The sequence below is a fragment of the Dermacentor variabilis genome, chromosome 5 (assembly GCF_050947875.1).
Source record: "Dermacentor variabilis isolate Ectoservices chromosome 5, ASM5094787v1, whole genome shotgun sequence".
Taxonomy (NCBI): Eukaryota; Metazoa; Arthropoda; class Arachnida; order Ixodida; family Ixodidae; genus Dermacentor; species Dermacentor variabilis.
In genome coordinates, this window is record NC_134572.1 from 78,221,052 (window position 1) to 78,246,710 (window position 25,659).

General features: G+C 45.1%; 2 protein-coding genes across 3 annotated transcripts in view; one reads left to right on the forward strand and one right to left on the reverse strand.

The window, feature by feature from the left end:
• The window catches only part of LOC142582838 (pro-neuropeptide Y-like), a 283,838-nt gene extending 259,883 nt beyond the window's left edge, over window positions 1–23,955 (reverse strand). For both annotated transcript variants that reach the window (XM_075692910.1, XM_075692908.1), the window contains exon 1: window positions 23,644–23,955. The gene's annotated coding sequence lies outside the window, so the exon portion shown is untranslated. The remainder of the gene's footprint in view (window positions 1–23,643) is intronic.
• Window positions 1–25,659, forward strand: part of LOC142582837 (uncharacterized) — a 212,826-nt gene that overhangs the window by 168,586 nt on the left and 18,581 nt on the right. The window contains exons 3-5 of the mRNA XM_075692906.1: window positions 16,233–16,373; window positions 17,967–18,105; window positions 19,077–19,231. Of these exons, the coding sequence (XP_075549021.1) occupies window positions 16,233–16,373; window positions 17,967–18,105; window positions 19,077–19,231 (435 nt within the window). The remainder of the gene's footprint in view (window positions 1–16,232; window positions 16,374–17,966; window positions 18,106–19,076; window positions 19,232–25,659) is intronic.

Consider the following 25,659-nt stretch of genomic DNA (forward strand, 5'->3'; position numbering starts at 1 on the left):
CGTCAGAAGTGCCGTTCCATTCGGGCAACGAAAGGAGAAGAAAAAGCAACATAACGCATAAGCTTCGAGGCACTTCTATGACGCAACCGGATGCCATCACGCTATATGCCACAGAAGTTGTACTTAGTTGTCGCGCTTGACTGCTGAACGCGCGACGCCCCTGGTGTATGGGCAGTCATGCGCAATCATACGGCGCAGTGTTTATGTTAACTTTTCGGCCTATGCGCAGTCAACCTATTGCGCTCGGCCGCTTGAGAAAACGTAGTATTGCAGCTTTTGTCGCAACCATGTGTTTCATGTGGTCCATTTGCATGCAAAAACATTACGGCGCACGGAAACACATACAGTGCAGAATGGCGTTGTTGCAAGGCCTGTTTAAGTAGGATAATTTTTACCACGACTCTTCGTTAAGGTGTGCACTTCTGAACAAATACAAAGCAGTTGATTATTATTATTATTATTATTATTATTATTATTATTATTATTATTATTATTATTATTATTATTATTATTATTATTATTATTAGCAAACAATACCAGGTTTTTTAATGTTATGTTGAAATGTGTGGGCAAAGACAAGGCACCGCTATTGAAAAGTTTCCCAGGAATACCTGTATTCCGTACGTCGCCAAATGCCCAAAATCAGGTTAAAGTGAATTTGTTGTCAGTATATACGTATTCTGTTTGCGCCCCTTCTAGCGCTTCGTTACCTAACCTTAGCTATCGGCACATACAGAGCGCCGAAATGAAGCCATCACGAATTTTACGTGCGTCGACTGCTTCTGTCTACAGCGGAAGCAAGTTCTCATTTTTTTCCCCTTTTTTTTAACTTATTCTCAAGCCAGTGGCACGTCGTCTTCTTCCAGGTTGCGACGCTTTTCATTTCCGAATGGGAATGAGATCTCAGAGAGCCGTCTTCGAGAGACAGTACTGTAGCAGCCGTGCAACTTCCTGCGAATTTTACTTTCCGCTTTAAATGTGAAAATTCTTTGCATTTTATGCATGTGTTGAGAACATTCTTGTTGGATACATTTGCCGTCAGAAATTCTAGAGGCATGAGTTTTCTAAGCTTTCTTATCGTTTTTCTTTTTTCGCTAACCGTTATGCTGCGCATATCCCGCCTGGTTTGAAATTTTTACTGAAGCGTAGACAGGCGCAAATATTTGATAATGCCAACACGTTCTTGATGATGATTGATACATGGCCATGGAGATATTCTGGTAATGCGCGCTAACGTTATCTGTCCTTCTGCCAAAAGGTTTCATTCATGCAAAATAAATATGGTTAAGAGATCACACAGCTCTGCCTTAAGAAGCCTCAGCAGTCATGAGATATTCAAGCATAACGGCAATGCTCTCTCCAAACTTCCTAGATTTCATAGCAAGGCAGGCATATACCTGCTGCGATAACATTAGCTACTTAAATGTCGTTCTTAGGACTATACCGTGCGACAAGTTTCTGCGACGAGTTTCTGCGACGAACCAAACACGCGGAAATAAATAAGCTTGCCACCTAGGATCATCATCATCATCATCATCAGCCTAGTTAGGCCCACTGCAGGGCAAAGGCCTCTCCCATACTTCTCCAACTACCCCGGTCATGTACTAATTGTGGCCATGTTGTCCCTGCAAACGTCTTAATGTCATCCGCCCACCTAACTTTCTGCCGCCCCCTGCTACGCATCCCTTCCCTTGGAATCCAGTCCGTAACCCTTAGTGAGCATCGGTTATCTTCCCTCCTCATTACATGTCCGGCCCATGCCCATTTCTTTTTCTTGAGTTCAACTAAGATGTCGTTTACCCGCGTTTGTTGCCTTACCCAATCTGCTCTTTTCTTATCCCTTAACGTCACACCCATCATTCTTCTTTCCATAGCTCGTTGCGTCGTCCTCAATTTCAGCACAACCCTTTTCGTAAGCCTCCAGGTTTCTGCCCCATATGTGAGTACTGGTAACACACAGCTGTTATACACTTTCCTTTTGAGGGATAGTGGTAACCTGCTGTTCATGATTTGAGAATGCCTGCCAAACGCACCCCAGCCCATTCTTATTCTTCTGGTTATTTCAGTCTCATGATCCGGATCCGTGGTCACTACCTGCCCTAAGTAGATGTATTCCCTTACCACTGCCAGTGCTTCGCTACCTATCGTAAGCTGCTGTTCTCTTCCGAGACTGTTAAACAATACTTTAGTTTTCTGCAGATTAATTTTCACACCCACCCTTCTGCTTTGCCTCTCCAGGTCAGTGAGCATGCATTGCAATTGGTCTCCTGAGTTACTAAGCAAGGCAATATCATCAGCGAATCGCAAGTTGCTAAGGTATTCTCCATCAACTTTTATCCCCAATTCTTCCCACTCCAGGCCTCTGAATACCTCCTGTAAACATGCTGTGAATAGCATTGGAGATATCGTATCTCCCTGTCTGACGCCTTTCTTTATAGGCATTTTGTTGCTTTCTTTGTGGAGGATTACGGTGGCTGTGGAGCCGCTATAGATATCTTCCAGTATCTTTACATATGGCTCATCTACACCCTGATTCCGTAATGCCTCCATGACTGCTGAGGTTTCGACTGAATCAAACGCTTTCTCGTAATCAATGAAAGCTATATATAAGGGTTGGTTATATTCGGCACATTTCTCTATCACTTGATTGATAGTGTGAATATGGTCTATTGTTGAGTAGCCTTTACGGAATCCTGCCTGGTCCTTTGGTTGACAGAAGTCTAAGGTGTTCCTGATTCTATTTGTGATTACCTTAGTAAATACTTTGTAGGCAACGGACAGTAAGCTGATCGGTCTATAATTTTTCAAGTCTTTGGCGTCCCCTTTCTTATGGATTAGGATTATGTTAGCGTTCTTCCAAGATTCCGGTACGCTCGAGGTTATGAGGCATTGCGTATACAGGGTGGCCAGTTTCTCTAGGATAATCTGACCACCATCCTTCAACAAATCTGCTGTTACCTGATCCTCCCCAGCTGCCTTCCCCCTTTGCATAGCTCCTAAGGCTTTCTTTACTTCTTCTGGCGTTACCTGTGGGATTTCGAATTCCTCTAGGCTATTCTCTATTCCACTATCGCCGTGAGTGCCACTGGTACTGTATAAATCTCTATAGAACTCCTCAGCCACTTGAACTATCTCATCCATATTAGTAACGATATTGCCGGCTTTGTCTCTTTACGCACACATCTGATTCTTGCGTATTCCTAGTTTCTTCTTCACTGTTTTTAGGCTTCCTCCGTTCCTGAGAGCCTGTTCAATTCTATCCATATTATAGTTCCTGATGTCCGCTGTCTTACGCTTGTTGATTAACTTAGAAAGTTCTGCCAGTTCTATTCTAGCTGTAGGGTTAGAGGCTTTCATACATTGTCGTTTCTTGATCAGATCTTTCGTCTCCTGCGATAGCTTACTGGTTTCCTGTCTAACGGCGTTACCACCGACTTCTATTGCGCACTCCTTAATGATGCCCATGAGATAGTCGTTCATTGCTTCAACACTAAGGTCCTCTTCCTGAGTTAAAGCCGAATACCTGTTCTGTAGCTTGATCCGGAATTCCTCTAGTTTCCCTCTTACCGCTAACTCATTGATTGGCTTCTTGTGTACCAGTTTCTTCCGTTCCCTCCTCAAGTCTAGGCTAATTCGAGTTCTTACCATCCTATGGTCACTGCAGCGTACCTTGCCGAGCACGTCTACATCTTGTATGATGCCAGGGTTCGCGCAGAGTATGAAGTCGATTTCATTTCTAGTCTCATCATTCGGGCTCCTCCACGTCCACTTTCGACTAACCCGCTTGCGGAAAAAGGTGTTCATTATCCGCATATTATTCTGTTCTGCAAACTCTACTAATAATTCTCCTCTGCTATTCCTAGAGCCTATGCCATATTCCTCCACCGACTTGTCTCCAGCCTGCTTCTTGCCTACCCTGGCATTGAAGTCGCCCATCAGTATAGTGTATTTTGTTTTGACTTTACCCATCGCCGATTCCACGTCTTCATAAAAGCTTTCGACTTCCTGCTCATCATGACTGCATGTAGGGGCATAGACTTGTACCACCTTCAATTTGTACCTCTTATTAAGTTTCACAACAAGACCTGCCACCCTCTCGTTAATGCTATAGAATTCCTGTATGTTACCAGCTATTTCCTTGTTAATCAGGAATCCGACTCCTAGTTCTCGTCTCTCCGCTAAGCCCCGGTAACACAGTACATGCCCGCTTTTTAGCACTGTGTATGCTTCTTTTGTCCTCCTAACCTCACTGAGCCCTATTATATCCCATTTAGTACCCTCTAATTCCTCCAATAACACTGCTAGACTCGCCTCACTAGATAGAGTTCTAACGTTAAACGTTGCCAGGTTCAGATTCCAATGGCGGCCTGTCCGGCCACCTAGGATAGCCTCCTTTAATTATGTCCTGAAACATATTTCGTTAAGGCTGTGTCTCGCCACAGTAAATTACTCGCTCTGGTGTCTCGCTCCTGAGCACCTCCAGGTCATGGGTTCAATTCGCGACCATGGATTCCGCATTTTCTTTGGGAGCGCAGTGCAAAGAAGAAAAAATCGACTGTGTGCCGAGATTTTGATGCACGTTAAAACATACGACGCGGTTATAATCCACAAATTCGCAGGCTCGAACTACATACAGCCTGTCTCCTAGGTCTCGTGTTCTGCGCTTTTAAACCAGGCCAATCAAATGCTCAATCAGTCGGTCAACCTCAGATTTATTTATTTATTTATTTATTTATTGATTGATTGATTTATTGATTGATTGATTGATTCTGTTGCATTCGGCCTTTTGTAGGGGACACAAAGGCAATCATAACGCGTGCATACCCAGACACTCATAGTCAAGCTACGCCAGTTTTTTATTTGCCTTTCAACCGCTGTGCTCGGGCAACTAGTACATGTAGGAGGGCGTCAGACCGAACCAGAACTTAACCGAAAGCCGGAGCTGAATCGTTATTTTCAGCTGAACCGGAACCGAACCGAACCGATACTGTTTCGGCCATCTTGGAACCAAAATCGAACCGGACCTTATTGCAGGAACGGTTCCAAACCAACTCCACCACAGGTCCTGCCCAGAGTCGTTGTTGCTGAATTCTACGAAAGCGGACGACACCTTTTACTGCAGTTCGGGACAACGCGTGGTGTGTTGCCTCGGGAGTATTCATGTGGCTCGCCGCAGTGGTCTCGCTGGCTCGCTGAACTGTACGGATGGTTGGCTCAACTGTACTTTGCGCGTCGTCGGAGCGCACTGTCTCGGTAGACCATCACTCACGCTTCGTCGTCGTGGAGGATATACTGCTTGTGCAGGGCATCTAGTGTGTTCGGGAAAGGCAACGAACTGGTTGCGTAGAAATTATTGTTTTCTGCCCGTTTAGAGGCGTTATACGGGATGCTCTCAAAGCTTTCCCGCTGCCCTGAGAGAACTAGGAGTGGCACCAATTTTATATTTTGAGGAGCCATATGTTATGGATGGCCATTACATAAAGTTTGAACTGTGTAAGTTACTTACAGCCTTCACAGTAAATTACTTATACAGGGGTGCCAGAGCTTTACAGGTGTGTTTTATGAAACGCTTAGGAAGTTTGCCCAACGTTTTGAAATAATTTGACATGCCTCAAAGTTACCATTTCTTGGGAACAGGGGGCATCCAATGATTGATATGCGGGAAAAGCTTCAAAAGCGTCAGTGATTACGTGTTTTGGAATTTTTTTTAATGCAAGTGCTCGAAAGCAGTTAAGCGCAGTGTTTCCCTGTCTCCAGTGAGAACTGTAATGGACACCAAGTTCATGTTAAGTTGAACTAGGATCCATGTTTGCGAGGACGTGTGGGGAAAGTTGAATGCTTCTATAGCATAATAATGCATTTTGTAAGTAATTACTGAACTCCGTTTTCAACTTTTTATGTGTTATACGAGGTTCACAACGACGACGTGAGGGGAAAGTTTATTGCCTCTAGCATATTACATTTTGTAAATAATTACAGAACTGCACTCTCTACTTTTGATGTATTATACGTGATTCACAGTAAACTTTCCCAATGACCTCGGTGTACTAAACTAGCTACGTTGTTGACATTTGCTGAGAATAAGGGGCATGGTAAAAGTGATATGTAGGTGAAGTTCATATTGCGTGGCTTAATTACGGTCCTTGCAGTACACGGCGTATAGAAGCACTCCGGAAAACTATAAGCGCTTTTTATGAACGGCACACAGTTTAGTCCACTATCCCGGGAAAAGTGTAACAGCCGCTGTGCTGAACTCTTGTAAAAATGTGGGGACTATTACATTACTATGTTACTAACTTTTCCTATGGGTATGCAGAGTTATGTGACTGCGGTGCAAATATTGCAGTTTTTATAATTTCGTGAGGGAGCGCTCGAAAGTGTTAAACGGCCGTTAAACGTTGTATGGAAATGTCACGAAAGAACAGTACGTGACACCAGGTTAACAATTAGCGTGAAAAAATGCCGTGTTTGGATGAATGTGTGCGGAACGTTTAACGTTGGTGGTTTAATTGTGAATTTTGTATATAATTACTCAACACATTATTTATCTTCATTTTCACGAGTTTTACAGGGTGCCTAGCAGATTTCGCCGATAGGTACACTTTCCGATATCATCATGCCGCAGATAAATATTACCGAGTCCGGTATCATATCACTACTTAATAATCGTAAGGTATCATCTGCATCTGACCACGTTGGGTTCAACAACAAGTTGCTTAAAAGTACATCGCAAAGCATTTCGGGAATCTTGTGCGCTCTTTTTTCACAGTCATTGTCATCCGGCCAAATTCCTAATGACTGGCGTACAGCCAAGGTCATACCAATTTTTAAATCTGGCGATCGCTCATTACCGCTTAACTACCGGCCTATTTCGATAACTAGCACCGTTTGCAAACTACTCGAACATATCATACATTCTCAAATCATAAAATACTTAGAAGAACATAACATAATCTTCAAATACCAGCACGGCTTTCGCAAGAGATATTCATGCGATGGGCAACTTGCAGGGTTTACTAATGACTTGCTTTCATGTATTGACGCTGGCAACCAAGTCGACGCGATATTCTTAGATTTTTCCAAAGCTTTTGACCGCGTTCCTCACCACAGGCTACTACTGAAACTTAAACATTTTAACATTGACGCACAAGTCATTGCATGGATAGAAGATTTCTTGTCATTTCGAACTCAATTCACAAATATTAATCATTGCAACTCCTCTTTTATTCCTGTCACGTCCAGCGTTCCACAAGGAAGCATGCTTGGCCCTTTGCTTCTCTAATTTCTATTAATGACTTGCCCAACTGCATGTCGTCCAGAGTAAGACTGTTCGCCAATGATTGCGTAATTTAGCGTACCATTTCTACTGACACTGACCATCAAGCATTGCAGTCAGACCTCAACGCAATAAACAGATGGTGTTCAGACTGGCAAATGACCCTAAATCATACTAAAACTAAGTGCATGTCATTTACGCACTCCTCTTCCCGTATTCCAACTTCATACTTTGTAGGTAACAATGTTGTTGAACTTACTACCACGTACAAATACTTAGGAATCAACTTGCAATCGGATCTAACATGGCATCATCACATCAACGTTACTCTTGCATCTGCTAACCGCACTTTCGGATTCATGAAACACAGACTAAAGCAAGCGCCTTCACACCTAAAGAAACTCGCGTACACCACGTTAATCAGGCCTAAAATTGAATATGCATGTGCCATCTGGGACCCGAGCCAAGACTACATTATACGTAACATTGAATCCCTGCAAAGCCGTGCTGCTCGCTTCATTTTTCCAGTTTTTTCTCCGTATACCAGTGTTACATCTTTAATAATTCGTGCCGAACTGCCTCCGCTATCACTACGACGGAAACACGCCCGCCTATCTCTCTTTCACAAACTTTATCATCATGATCGTTTGCGCGACGACTTCTTTCAGTCACCCCCTGTCATTTTTCCTCGCCGGGATCACCCCTGCAAAGTCAAACGCCCAGCTTGCCACTCGGCCCATTACGCACAATCATTCATCCCCAAAACCACAGCTGACTGGGATAACCTACCATCTGATATTGCCACTGAAGTTAACACCGATCAATTTCATCAAATGCTGTGGATTCATATCAGAATTTGACGTCTCTGTGCGTCTTTGGTGTTAGCTATTTTTTTTTCAGGGCTAATTTAATACCTTTGCATCTTGTTTGACATCGTATTGCAGTTTTTTCTCTTCTTGTGTTATCCTTGATCCCCCGGTGTTTCAATTTTCACACTTCATTCTTATCTTTATTTCGAACTTTAATCCACTTCCAATATTGGTGTATAAGTATTTTGTGGTGTTCTTGCGATGTTTGCTGAATTGTTTATTCTTACTATTTTTTTTCTCGCATATTCTTATTAGTGTGTTTCGTGTGCCCCCCCCCCCCCTATGTAATACCCTCTCCAAGAGGGCCTTTAGGGTATTTGAATAAATAAATAAATAAATGTGCTTGGCGAGGCAGCTTGTTTATAATTGGCGAAAATAATGGGAGCAGTGTGGGTGGTGTGTTTACAAATATAAGAGTGTTAGATTTAATTACCGCCGTTGTAGTAAATTGCGTATGGAAGCGCTCTAGAACATTATAAGTGCGTTTTGAGAATCAGTACAATATGCTTTTTTTTTATCAGCATCAAGAACTTGAATTGATCTTTACAGAACTTATTATTTCATTATTTGCATTCTTGCGACAGGCACGCATGCTAGTGAAAATGTTGTACATTTGTCGAGTGCTCTCACTCGGTTACTTATTTGACTCCTCTAAATATTTGATGCTATAAATTTGTGAATTCAGGATGCATTTGTAAAGTTGTGTTAGTTGCGAGTGCTTACCTTTATGAAACATTGATACGTGTTGTCTAACAACGAAGCACCTTATTTCATTTTTTTACAAACATTAACACGTAATGCATGGCCAGGTAGCGTTAGACGAGATGTATTCATTTTTTACAGGAAAACGTGGACAACGAGTGCAAGCAACTACAGCGGAGTACTGACACAAAATTCGTGTGACTTGGCTGTTTCTCTTTGTTAGATAGATGCCGGCGACGTAACTAAACTATGGTGACAAAATGCCCAGAGCGCGCAAGGAATCACTAAACATATCATCCTTTAAAGTGATCAGTTCAAACCTCGCAAAAAACAAGTGGGCCTGGCTTCATGGCGCAGGGTTTGTTCGCAAGGGTTCCGTGACACGTGACGAAAATCGCAGTGGAAAGACGTGCTGTGCACTACACCCTCTGAATGTACAAATCCTACATACCTATGTGCAACCGTGTATGGCGCCTCACGTATCGTGATTTTTTTTTTTTTACAGGTAATGCCCGAAAGAACACGGTTCGCAGTAGTTCTCATCAAAGCGAATATTGTCTCTCCAAATGTACCGCGCGTTCTTGCGAAAATCGAGGAAGCTGAAGCTCAACCAAAGCGAAAAGCGTCTCGAACCCGACTGGAACCCGAAAAAGTTTCGTTTCGACAACCTGAACATGTGCATGGAGATTCTGATCAGGGGACGTCTTTAGTGTTAAATGTAGCTCCGGAAGTGCCTGACAGTTTACGTACATTGCGTTCTCTCTAGCAAGAAATACGAGATCTTTCTTTGTGGCACTAATCTAGAACAAAGATATATGTGGCACGCAAAGCATCTTTCGATGCGGAACTGAACACAAATGACTTTTGTGACGTATGACAGTCACACAAATGGCTTAATGTGCACTTCAACACGATTTGATGCCCACAAGGCTGTACTATAATTATAATTATTGTCAGCCTTTAGACTGGACTCTCGTCTGCAGTGCTCAAAAATATTGCGTGTGTGGTGGTGTGCCTTCCTCTGCAATTATCGCGCGCGCGCGCGCGCGTGCGTGTGCGTGTGCGTGTGCGTGTGCGTGTGCGTGTGCGTGCGTGCGTGCGTGTGTGTGTGTGTGTGTGTGTTTGTGTGTGTGTGTGTGTGTGTGTGTGTGTGTGTGTGTGTGTGTGTGTGTGTGTGTGTGCGTGCGTGCGTGTGCGTGTGTGCGTGCGCGCGCGCGGAAAATTCGTATTCCTCATAACTCCCGTGTCCGCTAATCCAAGATAAAACTTATACGATCCCATGTAATGTAAAAACACGTTTTTCCCATATGTCATATGATGTTATTGGTTATAGGAGCTATGGGGAATACGGAGTATATTCAGTAGGGTGTGTTTGTGTTCCTCTTCTTGACTTTTTCACTCTGCTCTTTAAGCAAGTTAATATGGTATCCATTTAAAGAGACTCTTGCTAACCCACCTATTTTTTTTATTAGATGATACTTAAGCGATGTTGGCTTCGTTATGCACCACCCGCTACTCCTTTTTCACGTAAAGTGCGAATACATATTAAATATGGTATAACAATGCCGGCCGGCACTGAACAAAATAAAGAAAGGTAACAATGAGAAAGTCATACTTAAAGTCAGGCGAAATATTTGCGTTTCCTTTCTTTCTGGTGAGAGTTTATATATGTTTATATGAATATTGTAATTGAAATATTAAGACTAATAAATTCTTTAATCTACGTATTATTATTATTATTATTATTATTATTATTATTATTATTATTATTATTATTATTATTATTATTATTATTATTATTATTATTATTATTATTATTATTATTATTATTATTATTATTATTATTATTTGCCTTGAATACATATATGCACTTGACAGGAAAGGTAAAGCGAGGAGCAGGCTGGCAACAACTGCCCCCAGAAGGGGCACTACGCCTGCCTATACTCTTTAGAAAGGAGGAGGAGGCAGAAACATAAGAATGGGGGATAGGAAAAAGGGGAGGCAAGAAAGAGAAAGTTCACAAATCTAAAAAAGTGATATAAAGCAGTACACACAAAGTACAGGTCCCGCACAGTAGGTGACGCTAGTAAGGATATTAAAATAGAAGAAATAGTGTCTGAGGTATGAGAAAGTCGTTGCTCAGCGGGTTTACGGGCCAGCCATCCCAGCGGGCGAGCGGAGACGGCAGCGCGGCGCCGCACGAATGGAAGAGCGTTAGCTCAGCGATCCCTCGCTCTGTCGAGCGAAATAAGTTGTCAAGGGACTTTAGAGCGGAGTAAAGCTCCTTCAACTTTTGAGCGGAGCTCCTTGCTGCTACACCTGTAGAACAAGGTTGGACTTACTGTGAAAAGATCAGTACGCTCGCTTCAGGTTCTCGATCACAGTCGTTCACCTCAAATCGTCGACAAACGGCCTCGTTGCTGAAACCTCTCGCAGGGCACAGAGGTCCGCTTCGGTGATGAAACACTTCCGAGGCTTATTCTACTGCAGACGAGCCAGCGCTGCGTTTGGTGACGACACGCCGCCGTTCGTGCGGGTGGTCGCCATGTTTGTTTCGCAAGAACGATGGTCCGCTGCGCGCGGTCATCCGGTGAGACGAGAACCGCGAGCGAGTGGCCCGTTCCGTAGCCCACTCCGTACCGCACTTGCATTTGCGGTACGCACTACGCATGTGCGTACCACACATGCGTAGTAGCGACTCTGCTGGCTCACTGGACTCACTAGCCCGTACGCCGAGCCATACCTCACTATCGTCATTTGAAAGCATAAATAAGATGCGAACGTGAAACTTAGTTGCTTCTAGAAAAATAAGGACAGCGCGATCAGCCTGGATCTCGTCGACACGCACAACCAGTGGGGTGCCAACATTTGTCGAGTGTCGTACAGAGCAGGTCAAGGTATTGATGTCCCTCACTAGTCATGTGCGTTGTGCAGTGAAAACGGGACTCTCCAAAATCAGGCGCCGAAGTGTCTCGCAGCAATCACAAGACGAACACGATGCAATAGCCACCTGTGCTTGTCGGTATGAACGTTCGCACACGTTCAGGCAGCCAACCCTTAGCTTGAGTAGTGCTGCTCTAGCGCCATGAGGCAGGCCCCGATCGCGAACACACAGCGGTTGATGGTTTTTTTTTTTTTTTTTGCATTCCTCTAGTGACTTCAGGTTCATCAAAAACAAGTCCTTGGTATAAATTCCATGTTTTCATTTTTGTGTGGGCGATGCAGCATTCTTAAGGGACACATACAACAGAAGGCATCACATAATGACGGAAGCGAGAAAGAACTTTTATAGGGCGAATCGCTTGACGACACTATTTCCGTCACGAGCCGGCCATCCATCGAGGAATTCAATTTCATCTTCAATAATGCAGAAGAGAGACACCTACATGCAACACAACATTCCACGTGATTTAAACACCGAACAATAATCAATCGACGCGCTCGAGCGTGGGAAGGGCCAGCATGCTTTACTCTAGTACTTGAACTTTGCTGATTCGCAAGGAAGAATATAGAACCCGCAGAGGGAGGCCCACTACAACCGCAAGGCTACCGACTAGTGACCATCGAGCTGCGCGTGACTAGAGTGCGCACACGAGGCTAACAGATCGAGGGCATCGTGGAATGTGGATCAGCGCGGGCCTTCCGAGAAAACTAACTAAGGAACAAAACAAATAGAAGCGAAGGCTCAAACTAAGGTGGGCTTGCCGAGTTTGCGCTTCTGCGGAGACTCTCTCGCACGCCTTTCGTCTTCCCACTTCTGGCGTGCACCGCTTATCTAACGTCAGTATAGAGGCGAGGTCTCCCACCAGCATAATTGCGCACGTACGCAAAGTCGTTTCCTTTAGCACAAGCCAGGAGCACGGCCGAAAGTCTTGCGCTAATCGAATAACGCTACTCAAATGAGGAACGATTACGGGGCTCCACGTGCGTGGAATTAACTGCTTCTCAGTGGATCCTGCAGTAAACCCTCGTGGCGCAGCAGCTTCCTTCTATTTCCTTTTTTTTTTCTTCCTGGTTTTTTTCATCATGGCTGTTCCGCTATATCAACGCTTAAGTTTCACACAAAATGCAACAGCGCGCAATAACGAACAGACGACGCAAGCCGCAGCTGAGTCGGCTATTCTTCTTCCCCTGGTGCTGATACAAGCACTGTAGTTCCAACTCAAGGGATACACGTGATTGTTGGCCAAGTGCGAAAGCGCAATGCTTGGTTGCCAGAATGGTTATTCCTGTGGCAAGCAAAGCAAATGAGAGCTTGTATCATTCTATTCTCGCATTTATATGCATGGCAAACACCACAAGAAGCTGTTTGTTGCTGTTCCCGATGTCTTCGTTTATTTACCAAAAGATAAGGAATGCCTTACAGGCCTTTAGGAATGCATCGGATACGAGGGGACTACGGTTACATCAACGCAATATAAGTGTCATTAAAAAAATACATCAGCGTAACAAAAACTGTATTCGTACAACGCCGTAGCACGCGACGTCAAAAGCCAATACGAAAATTCAACTGAAATGAAAACTGGAACAGGCAAAAATACACGCAGAATGATAACTTTTAAATGTTACACGAACATCTCTGCCTTACAGGGTAACCACACAAACGCGAGGACAGACATATCAATTGATGAATCACTGCAATTGGAGGTTATACACAGCTCGCCGGCTGCCGTGTATAACATGTAGGTTAAACTTATCAGCACATTACGATATTTTATCACATTACCTTCCTCAATTTATTCCTACGAAAGGAGATTCAGTTCTGTTATTCGACCCTTCACCTTAGCATTCATCTATGGTTCGATTTTGCCTTTCTCAACATACCCGTTGAGGAAACTGAAATTCAGCTACTAGTTCCTTGTGACAACTGTAGCATTATTAGTTCCTCATGACTATCCCTGTTGAAATCTGAGCCATTGGTTGTCTAAAACTACTGATGTGCGCGGTAAAAAATTCGCATCCGGGTTCATTACTAGCGTCCCAAGATTGAGCGAGTTTTGCATACCACATGTTGAAAAGTAATTGATATTGCTAAGAAGGAAGTATTTACTTAAAATAATGTTAGCTCCCACGAGGTACTATACCATTATATCCGCCATGACGAGGACAACGGAGCCACACAGCTTTCCTGTGATCACTGCATTGCCAATAGCCAATGATCCATACCACGTAGTGATTTTATGACTGCACACTTGATGTACTCATATTTATTAAAAATAACACATATAATTTAGAAACATCGTAGCTAGTATATCCTGTCTTGATTTTTCTTATTTGTATGTCATAAAACCAATTATTATTCAATTTTCAAACGGAAATTGGAAATAATCTCAGCACCACGGCTACTGATCTACGGCCTTAAGTCTGTCTCCTACTGATCACAATCCCTATACAAAAAGCAAGTGGTGAATTAGCACAATTCTTGGTGCTTGTTGCCGGCACATGTACTTAAATTTCTTTCAGTGAAAACGATATCCGTCTTACTTTCACTTCTAAGACAACTTTTTTACGGTGGTGAAGCAAGCATAATCGGGTGCCCGACCGTGCACGACGCAGCACAGGCGGAGTGTTGTCTAATAATCGGCTCTCGCGACCCTGCCGCAATGCATGTTCACGAACATAAATTAATATCTTTAATTTTCACAGGTCGAGAATTAGCAAGAAAAACAAAAACGAGTTGCAACGCCATCAACCGGAAAACTAAGGGTGGAAACATCAAGCTATATAGAATGCCTTTATTGTTAGTCAGCAGAAGCATTTTTTTTTTAGTAAACCAAGTTGGGAATGATGTGAACTACCAGAAACATTCGCGCACGTGTTTTTCATTTGCCCTACGTATGTGCTAGAATGAAAGAAACTGGTTACTTCGACTGCACACGTCAATGGCAGACCGCTACGATGATGACTTCCTTTTGGGTCCTTGGCATGGCAGAAACGTTATAGCCGCGATTATTAAGACAGTTCTAGCCTTTCTATTTGCCACTTAGCTAGACACATGGCTTTAGTGTTCCGCAATGTGGTGTACCTGTATATATGCATTTTCTTCTCTTCATCACGCGTCGGTCTTCCCCTTCACGGTTCCTAACAATAACATGCCAGGGCAGGCTATTACTCTGGCCGGTGTCTTCGCATTTCTCTAAATGAATACCTGTCTGTTTTTCTCGTGAGCACTGTTAAGCGATTTCTCATTAGCAAGAGCAGATCGCTTAATGTTCGAACTTCAGTAATAATATCGAGTAATAATAATTCTCATACCGCGCTTACTAAAGGAAGTAAGCTGAGAGCGATAATTCCACAATAACGTTCACTACCTCACGTGATCACATTCTCTGTTAATCTGTGAAACTAACCTGGCTCTACTTTCGCCGCAGTTGATGAAAGCGCTTGGTCGTAGGCTCAACCTATTTGGCCCTTCCCAAGGGCGTCGTTCTGCCGAACCAATCCGGAAGTGCCAGAGTTCACCACCGCCACGTCAAGATTGTAGTAAAGCAAAAAATAAGCTCGTCAGCGCCGTGTCTGTCGGCATCCTCCCCAAACGTACACTTACCGCTCACTAATGATCTGACAGTTAGACCTTCCTGCATTCCTGGTCGTTTTCTTTCTCTCTCTTACGCTCGACGGTTCGTGTCTCGTCTAGTACGTGAAAAAGGAACCGCTAGGCAGAGAGAACCAGGCTCGTGGGTAATGGGGTTGCGCGACGTCAGTGCAACGTTATCGGTATCCTCCGAGAAGGCGCAGTGCGAGGGCGCGAAGGGCAGAAAACCGTAATAGTCGAACACAGCTACAAGCGCCGGAAGCACTACGTGATTTGCGAAAAGCGTGAGATACATGCAGAAGCCGGCTTTAATGACGGCACGACTTTCCAACACAGGTTAATAGATTGGCGGCGGCCGTTTGTCGGTCAATTTTAATGCGGCGTGTACGTTGTTAAATGCGGTGCGGAATCTTACGCTGCTGTCGTTGGACGATGGATTTTTCTCGAGTTAAATTACGGTAGTGTTTCGAACTGCGTCAACCGCTCGAAATTTCTGTTGCTGTTCCTGAGCGGACAGTGACCAACCTTAAGCAGAGTTCAAATTAATTGTACTTGCATGATTAACTTTCCCAACTGAGATAAGGGCATCTTGTGACAGCGTGATATAGATTGTTCAGAATTCACAAGGTAATACCTTATGATATATCATGAAGTACATTGTGAGTGTGAAGCTTGCAACCAAATCTGCATAGTTCTCATTTTGTAATAACTGTTCGTCGTTGGCTTGTCATCGCTAACAAATGTTTCCTGTCACAATTCGTTCCAGTTGTTATTGCGTGCTCTAGCATATACGAACTGCCCTGCGAGTACAGGCCCTGATTCTTTTCATTTCCTTTCTCTCCGATCTCAGTTCGCATGCTGGGACAACCCTGCCGGCGCAACGAGCAGTGCCTAAAAATTGACAAGAACTCTGAGTGTGACGACGGCTTCTGCAAGTGCAAAGATGGCTTCTTTCTATTCAATGACATCAACGGCACATACTGTTTACCAGGTATGTTCTCATTATTGCTCGCGCCGTGTGCATTTACATGCCCTTGAAATGCTGTGCATGCTCTGGTGTGGTATGTGTAGCGTTCGATGATCGCTTGCCTCTGCAGCACTATCTCTTCGGAGACCGCGATTGACCTCTGTGCATTTGGTGTCTGATTTATGAGAGTTGCCATACGTGCTCAACTTTATTCTAACCTGAGAGCTTTTTCTACGTGCAATGCCCTAGACCATGACTTTAGAATTATTTCACACTCTTGGCCACCACATTATGCTCTCATTTAAGTGCAATATTTTTCTTTTATTACTTCAAACCAAACTACTTAACTAACACGGATCTCAAATGGTCAAAGGCAAATACAAATGCTTTCGCTCACTACTCTATCTTTCTGTCGTGCGGAGACTGTGAGCACTCTTCCACCCGTTCGGTGCTGTTGAAGATAATAGGCCTTGGCTTGAAGCCATTCCTACTATAAATTTTCTTTGTAAAATATCATTTTTACAATGCTCTCGGATTCAGTGGCACAGCAGGCCTTACAACCATGCTTTTTTTTTTGTTCGAGAACAAAGTAATCTGTGAATATTACTTATTGCCTTAACACAATTATTTCTCGACAAGCATCCTTATTCTTTGACCTCAGCCCCGAATTTCGGCAGTTTGTTATAAGCCACGTTGCATCCTACAAAAGCTTTAACTCACAGACAAGGTCGCAAGGCGTCAGAAAACTTTACGCTTCGTTGTTTTGCTTCACACATACACGTTGTCATGTAAATATTGCTAGTTAGAGTAGAATACCGCATGGTAGTCGCCACAGCAAAAGCCACCTGGAGACTATGCCTACTAACGCTTTAAAAGTAAGACATTGTCTCCGCCCCCATGACATGAACTCCGGGTAACCTCTGGGCCCACGGCCTCTTGTGTTTTTGCCCTACCAGCTGTTTCAAGAAAAGCAACCGGAGGCGATTGGCGCAGCGATTTCAACTATGTGATGCCGCTCACAGTGTACTGCACCGAGGCACTAGCGATGCTGTAGGCGATGTTGCGACATAGTTTAGCTCGTGAGTGAAGCGCCGCCACATTGATTTCTGACGAGAGGCTCCTTCCCAACTACTAACCTGCCTTGATTAGAGAAAGAGAGAAAGCAACCAGAGGAAAAACAGGGAGGTCAAACAGACGAACGTCCCGCTTGGTACACTACACTGGTGGTAGGGATAAGGTGGAATAGAAATAGAGAGAGGAAAAGAAGTGGGGAAAGAGAACTGCATGCTCACAGTAGGACACATGGCGGTATAGAGTAGGTGATTGAAGTCGGTGTTCCTCAAAAATTGCAGAACAGCGCAACATAACAGGACGTGAGAAATTGACAGACTAATCTGCCTTTACGTGCATTTCCGGAAGACGAAGCGCACCGTTATTTAATACAGACTAGCACAGTCATCCCACTGCAAGTCGTTAGTACACTGAGCAGTTGCATGGCCCTGACCGACTGAAGAAGGTTTCGCTGCGCCTTTGTTTTGGCTGTGTATGTGTGGCCCATAACGCGTTGACAAACTTACTGTTTCGCCCTTGCCTTCCTGCTTGCATGATTGCCTACAGACGTGGAGGTACAGACTATGCATCCTTACGGCTTGATGCCCAAGGACAGCAGTCTGTCCGACGAAAACATGGTGCCCATTATCGTCTGCCTGGCCATCATGTTCGTTGGCATGTGCGTTGCCCTGCAGTTGTTCAGCAGGTAAGTGGATATTTTGATGCGTGGATACCCTGGTAATGCGTCTTTGGCACGGACAGATACATTCGCCATTAAAGGTCGCTAATACAACTAACAGCCGTGGCGGCGACACTGCAACCCGCAGAACTGCAGCTCATGAACCGTCCAAGATCGGGCATGCCCACCGTTGGCATTCTTTAATCTTAGCGTAGCCCAGCACGCACGACATAAGTAATTGATCGCGTTTTCTAACCACGACAACATTACAAGACTAATGTGATGTCTTGTGTCACTAAAGTTGTGCGATAGATCTAATCACGAACCTCTCTACAAGGAGTCGCTTAAGCCGACCATGTTTCCGGTGCATGCCTTAGACGTCACCTACCCCCATAGCAGTAGACATAAAACACACGTAAACTGCTATATTGTCTTTGTTCCTTCACACAGCACGTTGACCGCTTCCTCAAATCGCGAAGTTAGGTGGGACTCCTTGTCAGGCGCTAGCCAGCTTGAATGAACATTCTCGACCTCGGCGTGGTCAAGCAATTTCTATCGATACGGCTCATTTCGTTGCGTTTTCTCTTTGCCTGAGCGCATGTTTATGCAGCGAGATACCACGTGAGGACCAGTGCTTCTTTTTCCAAACCGAACGTGTTACCTCGCCGAACAGTGCATGCGTTTGTACGCGTAGCGCATTAACTCCTCAGAGCCAACGCCGTACTTAATATGTGACCCATCGTGTCTGTCAGCTATGTGAAATCCTGCACCTCCACGAGCCGTTTGTGTAGCGAACCTACGTATCCCACCCGCACCACCTAAAGCGAAGGCGGTCGCTATCGTCTTTAATTATGCCATGAAGAACTGCCCTGTACATTTCCTTTTTTTTTATCAGCAGGTAAACAGGAAACGTAATAAAAACACTACGTAATTGCTGCACGGACGTAATGACAGCGTTTTTTCCCAACTAACCCTGTTGCCGTTGTTACGGGGCGCAGGGCTCGTTTCCGCAACCAGCGCACTATCTTCAACACTCCAAACCCGCGGCTGTCGCACCTCAAGATGGACAGCAAGCGGCGCCACAGTCACGCCAGCCTGTACGCAGGCTCTCGCAGAGCCAGCGCCTGTTCCCAGCTGTCGCCTTCCAAGACGGGTAAGCAACACCGGCTCTTATTTGGTTGCTGTTTCACTGGGCTAACGTAAGACAGCTCCCGCTACGAGCACTGCCCTCGGTTGGGTAACTTCTCTCCAAACACAGAGACGTCAGAGTCAGAACTAAAACTAATGGAGGATCAAGTAGTTTGCGCTCGGCCCGTTTATGTTCTCTCGTGCGGTTCGTGCCTATATACGCACTCATGTCATGCTAACAAGACGGTCATTAGCTCTTCTTTGAGTACTGAGGTGACGGCTCTTGTGAAGTTTGTACTCAAGCGTTCTTCCCCTGCTCCCTTTCTTTCTGCTTCAGCATGATTTATAAGCCCCGCTTATGAGAACACAATCAGTGGACTTATCTGAGAGCCCTTATTTACGTGCGTGCACGTTAATAGGCCAAGAGTGAAAACAAAAACAATTTAAATATTTGCTGGTTAGTGTTTATAAAGTAAAAATTCAAATCATTGGCGAACATTCTCGGCTGTTCATCGCTTCTCTAATGCAGGTTTGGCTGGTATAGCAAATAGTACAACGGCGCGTAAGGATCAATTAGCACGATTTCTTTCTCAACTCCAGAAGCTCCTTTCTCATGGATACTCTCGTATTTTAAGCCAATACCCCGACACTGTTCTGACCCCCTTCACATTTGGGCAGCTACAACTATAGAACAACGATAAGCGTGCCCCAATTGAACAAACTGTTTAGAGCCCTATGCGTGAGCGTCAAAACCTCATATTTCGTCTCAGCACCTTATAGAAATGTGTTTTCGCCTGTGCGTCTGCGGCGAAAGCATCGGAAAAAAAAACGAAGAAGAAAAGGGGGGAGCCGAGGGGCAGGAAAAGCATCAACTCAAATTTTGCGTAATTTCTCTGCACCCAAATGCTGAATGCTTGTAATGGTGTTTTTATTTCAGCTCTTCTATATAACATTTCTCGCAGGGAGCGTAACTTCTTTAATTTAAATATAAATTCTAGGGTATTACGTGCCAGAACCACGATATGATTATAAGTGACACCATAGTGGGGAACTCTGAAATAATTTTGACCACCTGAGGTCTTTTAAAGTGCACTGAATGCACGGTACACGGGTGTTCTTGCATTCCGCTCCCTTCGAAATGCGGCCACCGTTGCCGGGATTTGATCGCCCGCCCTCGGGCTTAGCAGCCCAACACCACGGCGGGTCATTCCTCTGCATCTGAATCGTTTTTTTCCCGCTATTCCGGGTAAAATAAGTTATTAGTCGCTAGACTTTACGTGTTTGCAACGCAAATCGCGGTTCTGTTTCGCTTTCGTTCTTTGCCCTACTTTCATTGCAATGAATGAGACAGCTGAAAAATTCGATGAGAGAGCTCGCCTGTGTGGGCACACAGTTGCGAGGTCGCGTTTCAGGAGAAGGCGAGACGATGTGGAAAAGCTCAATTCCGCTCCAATGTTCCTCGAGCGGCGCGAATGCAGATGTCTCTATTGCGGCTTGTCAAATACCTGACACGCGCACCGGAGGTTAAAAAAAAACAGATAACGGGACACAAAGAACGAAATGCCAGCGCGGAACGAAATGCGGTGACTGCCTGAATCCCACGCCCAACCAAGAGGAGAGAAAAAAAAATAGAAAGAAAGAAAGAAAGAAAGAAAGAAAGAAAGAAAGAAAGAAAGAAAGAAAGAAAGAAAGAGAAAAAAAAGTAAAGCATAATAATCCTATATAGGACAAGGCGAACAGGTAAAGCGACCAACCCATCATGCGACGGCAGATGCCGGGAAAGTTGCGGAGAATCGACATCAATTTCAGCTCGAAGGAAAACCTATCGATTTTTCCCTCGAGGACTGATGGCGATCGGGGGAAAAAGCAAAGGCGCGACCAGAAATGGAGAGAGAAAGTGAGGAAGGGAGGGGCTGCGGCTCTAGCGGTGGCAGTATAGAAGTAGCGTCCGCAGAAGAGCATGGCTAGAGAACGCCCTCCCTTTTTTTCCCTTTTTTTTCACTCCTATATTCTACGGTGCTCTTTTATACGACCGCAGGGAGGACCCTGAAGTCGTAGGTTCGAGATATCTATATCTTTCTCGCGCCTACGTCGGCGGAGCTCTCGTATACCTTGCCTAGCCGATGCAGGCGGCTCCGACAGGATCGATGGGTTCCTCTTCTACAGCCGTTGCCCGGTCTTTGAAGTGCGCGCCCGCCTGTCGTAACTTTTCCTGGCAAGGTGGGGCCAAGAACTTTTTATTTAAGAAACGCAACGGGTATACCTGCGCTCCTTAGTGGTTCGTTTTCATCCCATTTTTTCAGCGACTCTCATATCAGTTGCTCGCATGTGGCAGCTAAGCGTCATACGGAAGTAAGGCAGATTGCGCAATTTCTGCTATGTTTATTTGACAATATTTCTTTCCTTCTCAGTTAAGGCATGCCTACAAAAAATTGACAATCCTGTGTGCCCGCGCAAGGGAAAGAAAATATTCGGGGGGCTCGTTGTGACCTCAAACACGGACCTTTATGCAAATACGTGCCCTATATGCAATTTTGCGCGTAACACGAACGAAGATCGGCGACGTGTACTACAGGGCACATACGCTCACAGGTAGAATGCGGAATAATGTTCAATACAGTCTGACTTCAGCGCTTATGATACTTCGAAAGAGGGGGAAAAACTGCCGATTTGACGACCAACAATACAATGATTACAGATCCAAACGAGACACCGGCTCAGAGGCAGGGTGAGACTTCAACTGATTAACAGCGGAGCGATCAACGTCAGCCACCCTGGCGAAAACAAGTGTCCTTGTCTTGTTTGACCACCGCATTAATCACAGTAATCGATGGTCACTCGCCAAGCTTTCGCTTTAACTTGGAGCTGCCAAGGTCGCTTGCACATTGGTGACGGGTTCCCTTTAATCTAATAGCTCACCTATAGTAGACGCAACGTCAAACATGTCAAGTCTCTGACCACCGCGTCCTCCGCTGTAATTCTCGCCTGCTTGAACCACTGCTGTGTCTGAAATTATATTTTGGTGAGAGCAGGTACTGTTGACGCTGACCGTGCAGTGGTGCACACGCGTCCGTACGCATACACGTGTTCCTAATGGTGCGATCAAACACCCGCACGCTATGCTCAGTAGGAGGTTACTTAAAGGCACTCGACAGGGCAACACGGAGCATCCGGATAATAGCTGCGTAGGTATCCAGCTATACAATGTAACGAATTGCGAACTTCAAGGCACATAGCTAAGTCCCGTTTTTTATAACAATATTACATCAGAAACAGCTCAATTCGGCAAACAAAGAAATGCTAACTGCGCCGTATTATATTGTGTTCTCTTTCACTGCATATTCTTCTTTCTTTTTTTCTTTTTCCTCTTGCTTTGTCACGAACGCCCGCAAAACTTCATTTGACGAAGCTTTCGAAAAAATATAGTAACAATTAAACTAAAACGGGAACCAGCCGTAAGTTTCCCAGAAGCAATTTTCCGTACCGTTTCTTGAAAAAAGTCGTCTGGTCACTAAATATTACATTTTTTCTTCTTGAGGTTGGTCCCAAGTAGCGAATCTTTCCGATAGCCGCAGTAAGCTCCGTACCAAATGTCTTAAATTATAGATCCCTCCTTTACTTAGACGCCATTAAGTTTTATCTGGGCATGATTTGATAGACCTATACAGACATATTCCACGAGCGTTAAAAGAGAAACCATATTCAGTTACCAAAAGTACAGGCGTGCCGTCTTTCCTTCCTTTTTTTTTCTTTTTATCATCTGTTGCAGCGCGGTAGGATTGTATTAAGTACGATCCAGACACAACAGTATTACAAACCCAGAGGGCGCCGTTTACTGCGAACGGAGCCCCTTTATGTCACAGGCTGCCCAAATTCAATTACGGAGCGAGTTTGAGCAAACAATTACGCTGGAAATTTTCTCTTGGTTTAGGTAGATTCGCGGCAGTCGAGAAGGCATGCTAGCGGCATATACCGAACAGCCCACGGAGCCGGCACTGAGAGCGCTGGTGCCGAAAGTTTTCCATAGCGATTCCTGTCTCTCGGCGTCGAAGTGTGCACATTCCGTCTCACTAATACCGTGCAACGGGGTGAAAGACACAAAGGTGCTCTTCACTCTACCATGACCAATAACTTCGTACTGGGTGTATACTGACGCTCGCACTCAATATTTCAGCAGGGTTTCAATTGGCATTGAAGATCAGATTTTGCAGCATGCGTACTCGAGAACCGACTTAGTAGAAAAGAATCTGTGCACGTAAGAGGTGCTTCATTAGTGTTATTCCGTGGAAATAGCTTAAGGTACGACAGTTCCCGTGTTAGAGCAAGATGGTTAAGTGACTGAGTTTGTTGAGTCTCCTTAGGGTTCTGAGTCACGCCACCAAAGCAATAGGGAGAGCGCAGAAAACGTAAGGCGATATTGCACCTTAGACATCCTACCTTTTCCTCCTTCGGAGAAATGTTCAGTCCAGGCCTCTCGCACCATGTTGGCGGAACCGACGGCACTGCGCATATGGACACTTCAGAGAAACAGGGCGCGACTGATTTCGAAAGCTACGCATGGAAGAAACTGACTCTGCTCTTTCTTTTTTTCTAGAATAGCCGCCGCCTGCTGAGCGCGTGCGCTCTATGCATGCATTTCATCACCGCTGGCGGCCTGTTCCGCTATAGTTTGGCTCGACGCTGCGCCATGGCGCCCAGTAGACGAGAATACTGCCCGGTTGCACCCGAGCTATACTCGACTGGATGAAATCCGTGTTTGACGACGACGAACCGGCAGCGTCGCTTATCAGCGTGCTCATTTCTGCTAAACTGCATCGTAAACACGATGAACGCATAGAGTCGCATACAACCACTAGAGGGAACTGTGGCGCTAGTGTTTACGAGAGCTGCTATAGCAGTGTGGTTCAGGCAGCAGGCGAATGACGAGAATCTGTTGTCGACACGCATGGCGGCTGCAAGGCAGCCATTATTGACGACGTTGGCTCTCTGATTTACGGTCGAGAGGCGCATTTTTGGAAAATGTGCCGGGAAGCTGGTAGTTTTACAAAACTCAATTTTGCGTTTTTGTCAAGATGACGAAACCCGACGTGCAGCTGCATTTTTTTCTATTTTTTTCGAATACGAAAAATTGCTGGTCCTTAGCATCTATACAACGATGTTTGCGCTTTGAAAAGAAAGTAAAAGGTGGCGTGCAGCTACTCGTGCAATGAATATGCAGAAGGATCGACATTTGGGCGAGTTGGTACTGGTTGAACATCTTGAAGGGGCAGCGCAAGAAGACGATGACAGAAGGAAGGAACACACAGGACAGCGCACCATGACAGAAGGCAGGAACACACAGGACAGCGCCGAGGACAGAAGGCAGGAACACACAGGACGGCGCCGATGACAGAAGGCAGGAACACACAGAACAGCGCTGTGCTGTGTGTTCCTGCCTTCTGTCATCGTCTTTTTGCGCTGCTCCTTCAACATGAATATGCAATTTAGTGAATATATGGTGGCGTTACGAGATAGCCGGCACGTCAGCTTGGTTGGCTGAAGAAATATCACGGGAGTAAATTCACAGCAAGGGCCGTCTTGTAAACGCGGATTTGAGGTTGCGCTGGGCCGACATTGCAAAACATTTCCCGCCATAATTTTGGGTACGACTAGCTGCACAAAACATGCTGATAAGCGGTCATACTCAATGGAGGTCGAAAGACGTATATATCGACGAATTTTACCCGTCGTTTGGGCCATGAAGGTCTTTACAAAATATCGAATTTCACGTGCCAAAACCAAGATCTGACTATGAGGCACTCCGCATTAAATTGGACCACTAGGAGTTCTTTAATGTGAGCCGGAATCCAAGTACACGGGTCTTCTTGCATTTCGCCCCCCCGAAATGCGGCCACCGTGGCCGCGGGATTTGATCCCGCGACCTCGTGCTTATAGCAGCGCAACACCAAAGCCACTAAGCAATCACAGCGGGTCGTGGCGGTATTTTGGTGATAACGCGTGGTCATAGCGTTTGCAGTGATCTCGGGTGGCGTTGGCATTCTTGTTCTGAGCCATCATTTTTTTAAAAGAAATGTTTACTTGAAATGAAACTGGTTGAGCATCACGAACCTTGTGCGAGTTTTTGCCCCTTTCACTGCTGCGTTCTTATTGCGGTCATGATTAATGACTTTCCACGTCATCAGAGGTTATGTCAACGGCGGCTTTCTCATTTATTAAATGGAATCTACGCAATGCGGCGCGAGTACGCAGTGAAGCGAATGGGAGGGAGGGGGGGGGGGGGAGATTGCAGCGTTGGCGCTTGCGTCATGCAAAGCGGCTATACCTGCAGCGCGCGCATTGCTGTCGGCGATATTCGACCACTTGCCAGCAATCCGAGTTTGGGCTCGGTCATTTGCGCTTCACAACATAGCGATAACACGGCCTAGAACGCGCGCTTGTCACCACTGGTCGGTC